Source organism: Cricetulus griseus, chromosome 6 (genome assembly GCF_003668045.3).
Source record: "Cricetulus griseus strain 17A/GY chromosome 6, alternate assembly CriGri-PICRH-1.0, whole genome shotgun sequence".
Classification (NCBI taxonomy): Eukaryota; Metazoa; Chordata; class Mammalia; order Rodentia; family Cricetidae; genus Cricetulus; species Cricetulus griseus.
Window position 1 is genome coordinate 86,569,032 of NC_048599.1, and position 12,963 is coordinate 86,581,994.

Genomic DNA, 12,963 nt, shown 5'->3' on the forward strand with positions numbered 1-12,963 from the left:
TGCTGGGAAGAAAGGTGTGTATCTGGATTCTATGGCTTGTGGCTATCTTTGCTTTCAACTCTTCAGGTAAGCTTTAATAAATCATAAGTAATATATCACCCCATTTTCTCTTCATAATTATTCTCCTAACAAGAATATTAAAATGTATGCTTTATGAAATCATTGGTATAATGATGAGTATTATACAAATGAGATTAACATTATATTTATTTTTCTTCTTATTATAAGAAATTGAGTATTGTAGGGGTTCTAAAAATACTATGGGCTACAACTGCTCTTTCTGAGTCTTAAAGTCTATCCAGACCCCTCATATATACTCTTAATGTGAACTGATATTTCTGTCAGTAGAAGAATGGATTAAAAATGCAATATGCTTCAGCATTCATACTGTTGAGACTTCATACTGTTGTGTCCTTCCTTGTATGTCTAGTGTCATTATCATGTAGTTGGTATCCTAGTCTTTTGGCCGTTGCAATGTTCTTGTCCCCTCTTTTGAAATGTTCTCTGAGATTCATGTATAGGGATGGCATTTAAGATGTACCATTTGGGCAGTTTACCACTTGACCACTTATTTTGTGCATTTGAACTAGGTGCGGATCCCTGTAATAGTCTTCATCTGCTACAAAAATGAAAGCTCCATTTATCATATATATTATCTACATGCAGTGTCACACTGTACACCATTCAGAGATACAATTATTATTCAAATAAAATTTGAAAATGGAGGAAGAGCAGATCTGGGGCAGAGGAGAGGTGGTGAGAACTGGGAGGAGTGGCGGGAGGGGAGGCTGAAGTTGAGATGTATAGAATGAGAGAACAAAGAATTAAAAAGAAAATTTGGTATAGATGAGATAGAATTCACTATCATCATTTTAACCCTTTAAAAAGGAGAACAAATGTCCATGAAACAGTGCTAGACATTTTAAAACACAAATCACCAGGCTTATGTATCACCAACTTTCCTCATTTGACGCCAAAGCTTCTTCATAACCCCTTTGACCTCCTCATTTCTGAGGGTATAGATTAAAGGGTTCAACATAGGCGTCACCAGAGTGCAAAACACAGTCACAGCTTTGTCAGTGGGGAATGAGGTCATGGGCCTTAGGTACAGGTATGAACAAGGTACAAAGAATAAGACAACAACAGTGACATGAGAGGCACAGGTAGACAGGGCTTTGTGACGTCCTTCTGAACTGTGATTCCTCAGGGAGTGAAGGATGACTACATAGGAAGCAACCAGCATAGAGAAAATGAGTAAACACAGTGATCCACTGTTGGCAGCAATTAGTGGACCTAAAGTATGAGTGTCAGTGCAGGCCAGCTCCAGGAGTGGTATTAAGTCACACATGAAGTGGTCAATGATATTTGGGCCACAGAATGGTAACTGAGCCATAAATAAAGTCTGTATTCCTCCATGGATGAATCCCAGGACTACAGCAGCCCCCACCAAGAATACACACACAGGTCTGCTCATGATGGTCAAGTAGTGCAAGGGCTTGCAGATGGCTACATAGCGATCATAGGCCATAGAAATCAGCAAGATGATTTCAGCTGCACCAAAAAAATGTTCAGCAAAAAGTTGAGTCATGCAGCCATTGAAAGATACAGTGTTCTTCTCAGAGATCAAGTCAAGGATCATTTTGGGTGCTATGGAAGAGGAGTACAAACCATCTGCAATGGACAAGTAGGAGAGAAAAAAGTACATGGGAGTAGCCAGGGCTGGGCTGATGAAGATGGTGACTGAGATGAGCATGTTACCTGCCAGTGTGATCAAATAGATTACTAAGCATACAATAAATAAAAGTTTCTGCAGATTTGGGTCTTGAGTCAAGCCTAGAAGGATAAATTCTGTGATATTGTTCATCTTTTCCCAAATTTGGTACAAGTTGTATGAATATATGAATGTGCTCATCTGAAAAATAAAGATAGAATGTCTGTGATCATATTTTAAATTCTAAATTAAAATATTTTGTGATCTCATTGTTATAATTGATGAAATATTAAAGCTACAATATTCTGCACCTTGGATCACTTTGCAGACAATTTTGAAGTTTGCAAGTAGTTTAGCTTAGTACTAATACTTTATTATAATACCAAAACAAAGCAAAGTCTTATTAAGGTGGTTGGCTGAATGCTGTCACTGACCCCACTTTTATTAAATCCTGGAAACAATCTCAAACTTGGCTTTACTTTATTGTTTTTTTCCTGTGTCAAAAATATCATGAATCTTAATTTAAATGAAATTATGTTTGTGCATTAATGTGAATGTTAAAAGTCTATGAACACTCTGTGCATGAAATTTATTGGGACAGCAAAGAACTAAAGCCTTGTTGGACACAATGCTCCTGTGTTCTGTATGTATGACTTCTCTGTATCATATGATGCACATGAACCAGAGGATAGGGACATAATTACAGGGAGAGAACATTTTTTAATAGCTCATTTGGTATAATTAATTTTAGAACAGAAGCTTTTATGCCAGATATCCCATGGTCCCTTCTTTCATGATCCATTTTTTGTATCATTGGATGTATACATGCAAAGGCTCCAATGTCATTCCAAAAAGCTGAACTATTTCCTCATATAGGATTATATTCAGAGTTATATGAGGTGAGGGCACCTATGAGAGGCTGGCTAAGAAAATATACTCTTTGTTTTTGGTTTATATCCAGGCAAAATAGATGAATGTACGGTTTTCACTGACAACTAGTGGAAATGTTGATGTCATACAAAAATGCTTTCTTTCAATTTCTGTATGTGTACTTTCACTAACATGTCATTGCTTTTACAAAAGAGGAGAGATTTTATTCGTTTTCTTCCCCTTTCTGCCTTTTCCCACAACACCTGCCAAAAAACAATTGACATAGTTTTCTTCCCATAACATCCACATTCTGGATAGAGAGGTCATCATTGAAACTCCTCAGTTACAATACACTTGAGGAAAATATACTTGGTTTTTAGGGTGGCTTAGTCCCTGAGTATTTCCCTTTTATTCATTGGACATGTACATGGCAACTATGTAGTTCATCATTCACACTGTACTTAACTTAAGGATCTAACTTCAACGTAGCAGCCTGGAAATTAGAAAAGGTGAAAAGCACTCAGGCTGTTACACACAAGACATCAGAATGAGTGTATTTAGTGAGACTACTGGACATAGCATTTTAAAGGTGACTTCTTAATATTACCTGATATGGGGTTTCCTACAGATTATTTAATGTTATTGTGTTTCATGCATTCATTTTCATAACAAAACATTACACTGAATCTTGTATAAGATTACTAGGTCCACTCCAATTACAACAAATTGTTCAAATCAAGCGAATCTGCTTGAAGTATTTAAAGAAATAATGTAGTTTTCACCAACCTGGGTGTAGTTGAATGTAGAGATGTCCCTGTTTGTAGTCTAGTGCAGTCATTGGTTCTTCACCTCTGGACACATGTAGCACAAAATTCCACAGACTCTGTGAGCTGACATCTCTCTATACAGTTCCCCATTATGGTTGTTTTCTGTGTTTTGATTTCCATTTTCACTTAAAATTTACTCTGAAATGACTAGGAATCAAGAAGTATTCTACTAGAAAAAATGCATGGACCCAGGATAATGGGAAAGGGCAGGATCTCGTGAGTTAATTGGGAGCATGAGGGTAAGGGAGAGGGAGCTGGCAGAATGAGAGGGGGAGAAGAGGAGAGGAGAGGAGGAAATGGAGGAACAGAAAGTTTGAGTCAGGGGAAGAATAGAGGAGAGCAGCATGAGATACACCATAATAGAGGGAGCCATTATAGGGCAAAGGAGAGAACTAGCACTAGGGAGATTTCCAGATATCTACAAGGATGACACCAAATGACAATCTAGGCAGTGGTGTAGAGATTTCCCTAAATGCCCTTCCCCTATGATGAGACTGATGACTACTTTATATGCCATCCTAGAGTCCTCATCCAGAGGCTGATAGAAGCAGAGGCAGACACCCACAGCTATACACTGAACTGAACTCTGAAACTCAGTTGTAGAGAGGGAGGAAGAAAAACAAAGGGGTTGGGACCAGGCTGGTGAAACCCACAGAACAGCTGACCTGAACAAAAGGGAGCACATGGACCCCAGACCAGCATGGGACTGATCCAGACGCCTGAACGTGGATGTTAATGAGGAGGTCTCAGCACCCTTTGGCACCCCTGGTAGTGGATCAATATTTATCCCTGGTGTAAGGAGGGACTTTGAGAGCCCATCCCACATGGAGGGATGCTCTCTCAGCTTGGACACATAGGGGAGGGCCTAGGTGCTGCCCAGGATGTTATGACAGACTATGGGGAATCCCATGGAGGGCCTTACCCTCCCTGGGGAGCAAAGGGGGATGAGGTGGGAGGCTGGTGGGGGGTTGGGGGGAGAGGGAGAAGGGATTGGCATGTGAAGCAAGCTTGTTTCTAATTTGAACTGATAAAAAATTTACTCTGAAATGGACTATTTTAGCTAGGAAAGTTTGACTGTTCTAGGGATTAATTCCTATGTACTTTGTCACTTTCCTGAGACATATTTATAGTTGAACAAACACACACACACACACACACACACACACACACACAATATATATATATATATATATATATATATATATATATATATATATGTTAAATTAAAAATACTCAACATAAAAACTAACATCTGAGAGCAGAAAGCCTTTGTGTATTCCACTACAAGATGTGTAAGTAAATGTAAATAGCTTGATTGGTCCTGGGTTTCTCTACCATTTTGGGCACCTGCTTTAGCTTCTTAGTAGCCCATTAAAATTTTCGTGCAGGGAGAATTTCTTTTATTCCTAAGTTGTTTTTTTTTAACTTACCTCTACAGAAACTCAGTGATACCAAGTTGTGTCTCTGAAAACAACATTGTTACCACATCTCTACATTGGCTCACAAAGCAATGATTTGTGATTCCTTCTCTCTTGATTCTAAACAACTGTTTAAGTAGACTTTCAGAAAGAATGTAGGATGTGGTAATGCTTTGGCCTTTCAAGTACCCAAAGGACTGATAATTATTTCTCTTAAAATCTCTGCCAAGTCAGTAGTCAAGGTCTTCTCTATACTTCCATTTGGTGCCTGCAAACTTCTTTATCAAACTTATTTTAGGAATGCAGTTGGGCTGTGGCCAAATTTGTATGTGCACTGCACTTTAGGATAAGAAATTGGTGTTATACTTTTGAAACCTCCTTTATTAAAGTTTTATAAATACTTCTTTTGCTAATTGTAGCTTCATTGATGTTGGTCAAGTATATGGAATAGTTTTAGGTATAGTTTAGAATTCATAGGATGGATACCTCTCTAAAAATATGACTAGTCTGAAGAACATTGTCACTTAAAGCTAGAAATAACAACATTAGACATTGGAGATGGTGACATTTTCATTAATGGCCTGCTGAATTTAGTTAAAGGGATAAGGCAGGACCCTTAACTACTGATGGGGATGTCTTCTGTACATATGTTTTTCTTCTTGGCTGATGAATAAAACAGTGTGACCAATAAGGCAGGATGATAGGTGGGACTAGGAGGATGAGAATTCTTGGAAAGGGAAGCAGACAGACCTGACACAGTCACGATGCTGCTGGAGGAGTAACACCATGCCGGGCATTACTGGGTAAGTCACAGCATTGTGGCAATACATAGATGAATAGAAATGGGTTAATAATTAAGACAGAACTAGCCATTAAGAAGCCCAAGTCATCGGCCAACAATTTCATATTTAAGTCTTTTAGTGTTCATTTGGGGCTGACATGGCTTTGAGACCACACTGGTGGGAAATTGGTCCTATAACAACCTACCATAGACTGGATAGGAATTTTAAAAAGTCAGAGAAAACATTGTCCTTCAGTGTGATTGCCTACCTCACTCATTGTCTTGGGCATGGATACATACATATTTAAGTCTCCACTCCAGAAAGAAAACTGATTCTTTTTTTCTTCCCACCCCCCATACTTTTTAGCTATGTCTCCTCCTTGTGGAAGAGAAATGATTCTTAGAGTTTGGTGCCATGTTCTCAATAAGTCGGTGTTGAGAATGTCACACACAGCCAGGGACTGATCAATAAATACATGCAGAGTCAGGGAAAATATCATTCTGAAGGAGGTTCCGGTAGCTTCTGAGGAGATGTTAAATAGCAGAAATCTCACATGTAATGATTTTCCAGTTGATGTTATCAGTCTTGCACTTAAACAAGGTTAACATATACCTTAATTTGAGGACCAGTAAAGAAAAGCAAATCTTCTACCTCTATTGTAATATTCAACATTTGTTGCCTTTGTTTACCATAATTCTTAGTCATAGACCTCTCTGTATTTAACAAATTTAAAGGTAAAGTTTAGTGGCTGTGGTAGTGTTAATAAAAATGGCCACTATAGTCCCCCAGAAGGAGTTGCACTACTAGGCTATGTGCCCTTTTTGGAGTAGATGTGGCCCTATTGGAGGAAATGTGTTACTGGGTCTGGGGTTTAACGTTTCAGGTACTCAAGCCAGGCCCATTATATCATTCTTGTCCTGCTGTCTGTGGATCCAGATGTAGAACTCTCACTATCTCTTCAGCACCATATGCTGCCATATTCTTGCTATGACAATAATGGATTAAAACTTTGTTCTGGAAGCCAGTGCCATATTATAGATTTTTCTTTATAAGAGTTCCCAAGGTCATGGTGTCTCTCCACAGCAATAAAATCCTAACTAAGACAGTGGCATTACATATATTCACATTATTGTAAACCATTTTCCTCATCAATACTTATGAACATTTTTGTATTTCTAAACTATATTCCTTAGTTATGAAAGCTATTTATTATTCTTTTTTCTAAGTTTCTCATAACACTTCTTTTTTGAAGTTCAGGTAAGTACTATTTCCTGTCTCACAATTGTTACTAGTCAAGCTGACTCCCAAGGGTTAAACAGGGCAGTATCTGCCCTTTCATAAATATGCCTTTTTATAGAGTACCAAGAATTGAATTCGGGGCCTTGCACATGCCAGGCAAGTGTTCTAGCCACAAGCTTCATACACAAGCCCTTCTGGGTAAAGGCTTCATATACAAAATCCCTCTTGTAGCAGCACTTAGTATAATGGCTTTAAGTTTCATTTTTGTTGAAGTATAAGCCTGAGTTTCGTTTCTTCTTTTAAAAGAGAATAATTAATAAAATGTGATATGTGAAAGAAAAATCTCATCCAGATATTGAAAATTTTCTCAAAGGTTTAAGAAGTTCTAATATTTCTCAAGCTTTTCTACAAAATTTAGAAGACAATACTTTAAATCTGACTGAAGAGGCATTATTATGATATCAAAAGCAGATAAGATAACTAATGAACATTGTGCTGGGTGTTTTCTGTCAACCTACTAAACTAGTATCACCAAGAAAATGAAACCGCCTTTCTGTGACAGATCCAGGAACTAGGTAGTGAGTCTCTGCCCTTTCCTAACTCGCCCCCCAAAAATCACTCAACCCAATCCCCCCACCCTCCCAACGCCTGCACCTGCTGGCTTGGAGTAGACACACCCAGGCAGGGAGGAGCTCCCTGCTCCCTGAATCTGCTACCACCCCACTCTTCCATTCTGCCAACAGACCCAGGAACTAGTGCGGAGAATACCAAGAGAGGCAAGACCATGCAGAGTTGTGAACATTGAATTCCTGGCCCCCACACACCACTGGGTCACAAGAGGAGATAGAGAGACCCCACCTGCACCCACTAAAAGAAGATATGGGAAGAAGACAAAATAAGATTTCACTCAACAACAGAAAGACCAATATGACACCACCAGATTCTAGGGACTCCACTCCAGCAAGATCTGAAAAGCCCAACACAGAGCAGGAAGATGAGATGGACCTCAAAAATTATCTCAGCAAGATGATAGAGACCTTTAAAGAGGAAACAAGAAAATCCCTTAAAGAAATAGAAGAAAAAGCAAACAAAAAATTACACGAAATGGAGGAAAAGACAAACCAAAAAATTCAAGAAATAAACAAATCTCTTAAAGAATCTAAAGAAACCCAAGAAAAACATCCAAACAAGTGAAGGAAGCTCTTGAAACAGTTCAAAGCATGAAAGCTGAAATAGACACAATAAAGAAAACACAGAATGAGGCCATGCTGGAAATGGAAAGGCTGGATAAACGATCAGGAACTAAAGATGTAAGTATAACCAATAGAATTCAAGAGATGGAAGAGAGAATCTCAGCTACTGAAGACTCGCTAGAGGGTATACATTCACCAACCAAAGAAAACCTCAAGTCCAACACATCCCTAACACAAAATATCCAGGAAATATGGGACACCATAAAACGACCAAACCTAAGAATAATAGGTGTAGAAGAAGGTAAAGAAACACCGTTCAAAGGTACAGAAAACATATTCAACAAAATCTTAGAAGAAAACTTCCCGAACCTACAGAAGGATATGCCTATGAAAGTACAAGAAGCTTACAGGACACCAAACAGACTGGACCACAAAAAGAAGTCCCCCTGACACATAATAATCAAAACACCAAATCTACAGAATAAAGAGAAACTATTTAGGGCAGCAAAGGACAAAGGCCAAGTAACATATAAAGGCAAACCAATCAGAATCACAGCCGACTCCTCAATGGAAACTCTGAAAGCCAGAAGGTCTTGGATAGATACCCTACAAACACTAAGGGAGCATGGATGTCAACCCAGACTACTGTACCCAGCAAAACATTCAATCACTATAGATGGAGAAAACAAGATATTCCATGACAAAAGCAGATTTAAACAATACATATCCACAAATCCAGCACTAGAGAAGGTTCTGGAAGGAAAACTCCAACCCAACGAATATAACTACACTCACAAAAACACTGGCAATAGATAATCTAATTTTACCAAACACAAAAAGAAACAGGAGGGCAAAATCCACACGCAATGACACCACCAACAATAAATCCAAAAAAAAGAAGAACCAACGAACAATGGACATTAATATCCCTAAATGTCAATGGTGTTAACTTACCCATAAAAAGATATAGGCTAACAGAATGGATACGAAGACAGAATCCATCCTTCTGCTGTTTACAAGAAACACACCTCAATTTCAAATACAGGCGATACCTCAGAGTAAAAGGATGGGAAAAAATTTTCCAATCAAATGGGCTCAAGAAACAAGCTGGTGTAGCAATCCTAATATCTAACAAACTAGACTTTAAACTGAAAGCAATCAAAAGAGATGAAGAAGGGCATTTCATACTCATCACAGGAAAAGTCCATCAAGATGAAGTCTCAATCTTGAACATCTATGCTCCTAATACGAAAGGACCCACATTTGTAAAAGAAACATTACTAAAGCTCAAACCACATATAAAACCATACACATTTATAGTAGGAGACTTCAACAACCCCCTTACACGCCCTAGACAGGACCACTAGACAGAATCTTAACAAAGAAACAAAGGATCTGACAGAAGTTATGACCCAACTGGGTTTAATAGATATCTATAGAACATTCCATCCAAACACAAAAGAATATACCTTCTTAGCACCACATGGAACCTCCTCAAAAATTGACCACATAGTTGGCAGCAAAGCAAACCTCCACAGTTACAAAAGAATTGAAATAACCCCCTGTATCTTATCAGACCACCATGCATTAAAGCTAGAATTCAAGAGCAATATGAATTGCAGAGAACCTACATTCAAGTGGAAAATGAATAACACCCAATTGCACCATTCCTGGGTTGAGGAAGAAATAAAAAAAGAAATTAAAGACTTCCTAGAATTTAATGAGAATATAGACACAACATACTCAAACGTATGGGACACTCTGAAAGCAGTGCTAAGAGGGAAGTTCATAGCACTAAGTGCCCACATGAAGAAACTGGAGGAAGTCACATTAGAGAATTGACAGAACAACTGAAAGCTTTAGAGCAAAAAGAACAAACTCACCAAGGAGGAGTAGACTCCAGGAAATAATCAACCTGAGAGCCAAATCAACAAAGTAGAAACTAGGAAACAGTACAAAGAATCAATGAAACAAAGAGTTGGTTCTTTGAGAAGATCAGTAAGATAGACAAACTTCTAGCCAAACTAACCAAAAGGCAGAGAGAGAGCATGCTAATTAACAAAATCAGAAATGAAAAGGGGGATATAACAACGGACACTGAGGAAATCCAGAGAATCTTCAGGTCATACTTTGAAAAACTGTACTCAACAAAATTGGAAAACCTAAAGGAAATGGACAGCTTTCTGGATAAATATCACTTACCTAAATTAAATCAAGATCAGAAACACAGTTTAAATCGACCAATAACCCCTAATGAAATAGAAGCAGTCATCAAAAGCCTCCCAACCAAAAAATGCCCAGGGCCAGATGGCTTCACTGCAGAATTCTACCAGAAATTCAAAGAAGAGCTAATACCAGTACTCCTCAAATTGTTCCACACAATAGAAGCAGATGGGATATTGCCAAACTCTTTCAACGAGGCTACAATCACTTTGATACCCAAGCCACACAAAGATAAGACTTAGAAAGAGAACTACAGACTGATATCCCTCATGAACATCGATGCTAAAATACTCAATAAAATATTGGTGAACCGAATCCAAGAACATATCAGAAAAATCATCCACCATGATCAAGTAGGCTTCATCCCATGGATGCAAGGATGGTTCAGCATATGAAAATCCATCAATGTAATCCACCATATAAACAAACTGAAAAAGCAAATTCACATGATCATCTCACTAGATGCTGAAAAAGTCTTTGACAAAATGCAACTTCCCTTCATGATAAATATCTTGGAGAGAACAGGAATAACAGGAACATATCTAAACATGATAAACACAATATACACCAAACCAATAGCCAACATCAAACTAAATGGAGAAAAACTCAAAGTGTTTCCTCTAAAATCAGGAACAAGATAAGGCTGTCCACTCTCTCCATATCTCTTCAATATTGTACTTGAAGTTCTGGCTATAGCAATAAGGCAAGAAAAGGGGATCAAAGGGATACAAATTGGAAAGGATGAAGTCAACCTTTCACTATTTGCAATTGACATGATAGTCTACATTAGTGACCCGAAAAACTCTACCAGGGAACTCCTAGGGCTGATAAACACCTTCAGCAAGGTACAAGGATACAAAATTAACTCAAAAAAATTAGTAGCCCTACTATATACAGATGATAAATCCAATGAGAAAGAAATCAGGGAAACATTCACAATATCCACAAGCAACATAAAATATCTTGGGGTAACACTAACCAAAAAAGTGAAAGACTTGTACAATAAGAACTTTGAGACTTTAAAGAAAGAAATTAAAGAAGATACCAGAAAATGGAAAGATCTCCCACACTCTTGGATAGGTAGAATTAACATAGTAAAAATGGCAATCCTGCCAAAAGCAATCTACAGATTCAATGCAATCCCCTTCAAAATTGCAACACAGTTTTTTACAGACATTGAAAGAACAATACTCAACTTAATATGGAAAAATGACAAATGCAGGATACCCAAAACAACTCTTTACAATAAAGGATCTTCTGGAGGCATCACCATCCCTGACTTCAACTCTACTATAGAGTTCTGAAAACAGCTTGGTACTGGCACAAAAATAGACAGATAGACCAATGGAATCGAATTGAAAACCCTGATATTGACCCACGCACCTACGAATACCTTATTTTTGACAAAGGTGCTAAATCTATGCAATGGGAAAAAGATAGCATCTTCAACAAATGGTGCTGGTACAATTGGATTCAGACATGCAGAAAATTGCAGATAGATCCATACCTGTCACCATGCACAAAACTTAAGTGCAAATGGATCAAAGATCTCACCATAAATCCAGCCACACTGAATCTTCTAGAAGAGAAAGTGGGAATTACCCTTGAACAAATTGGCACAGGTGACTGCTTCCTGAACATTATGCCAGTAGCACAAATACTGAGGTCTGCAATTAATAAATGGGACCTCCTGAAACTGAGAAGCTTCTATAAGGCAAATGAAACAGTAAGTAGGACAAAACGACCACCCACAGAATGGGAAAAGATCTTCACCGATCCCACATCTGACAGAGGACTGATTTATAAAATATATAAGGAGCTCAACAAGTTAGCCACCGAAACACCAAACAATGAAATTAAAAAGTGGGTTGCAGAACTAAATAGAGAATTCTTAACAGAGGAATCTGAAATGGCTGAAAGACACTTAAGAAAGTGCTCAAAATCATTGGCCATCAGAGAAATGCATCTCAAAACAACTCTGAGATACCACCTCACACCTGTCAGAATGGCTAAAATAAAATATACCATTGACAATCTATGCTAGAGAGGATGTGGAGAAAAAGGAACACTCCTCCATTGCTGGTGGGAGTGCGAACTTGTAAGACCACTCTGGAAATCAGTATGGTGGTTGCTCAAAAAATGGGAATCAGTCTACCTCAAGATTCAGCCATTCCTCTCTTGGGTATATACCCAAATAGTGCATGTTCATACAACAAGGACATATGTTCAACCATGTTCATAGCAGCATTGTTTGTAATAGCCACAACCTGCAAGCAGCCTAGATGCCCCTCAACTGAAGAATGGATTGAGAAAATGTGGTACATTTATACAATGGGGTACTACTCAGCAGAAAAAAGCAATTGAATCTTGAAATTCGCAGGCAAATGGATGGAACTAGAGGAAACCATCCTGAGTGAGGTAACCCAGTCACAAAAAGACAAATATGGTATGAACTCACTGATATATGAATTTTAGATATAGAGCAAAGGATTACCATCCTATAATCCTCTTCACCAAAGAATCTAGGAAACATGAAGGACTCTAAGGGATAAATGGTCCCCAGGAATGGAAGTGGCATGAACTCCTGAACTAATTGGGAGCATGAGGCTAGGGGGGAAGGAGCTACTACAATAAGAGTAAGAGAAGAGGAGTAGAAGAAGAAATGTAGGGGCAGAAATATTGTGTTGGGGGAAGAATAGA

The 12,963-nt window shown here is 38.3% G+C and overlaps 1 protein-coding gene across 1 annotated transcript; it reads right to left on the minus strand.

Moving 5' to 3' along the window:
• Positions 1-943: 943 nt before the first annotated feature.
• On the minus strand, positions 944-1,870 carry LOC100764897 (olfactory receptor 4C45). The gene has a single exon (XM_027420906.1). The coding sequence runs from the start codon at positions 1,862-1,864 to the stop codon at positions 944-946; it is 921 nt and encodes a 306-aa protein (XP_027276707.1). The 5' UTR covers positions 1,865-1,870.
• Between the last annotated feature and the right edge of the window lie 11,093 nt (positions 1,871-12,963).

What these genes read in the sequence shown, in the direction of transcription:
- LOC100764897 (XM_027420906.1), bottom strand. Translation starts at nt 1,864, where the DNA reads ATGAACAATATCACAGAATTTATCCTTCTAGGCTTGACTCAAGACCCA.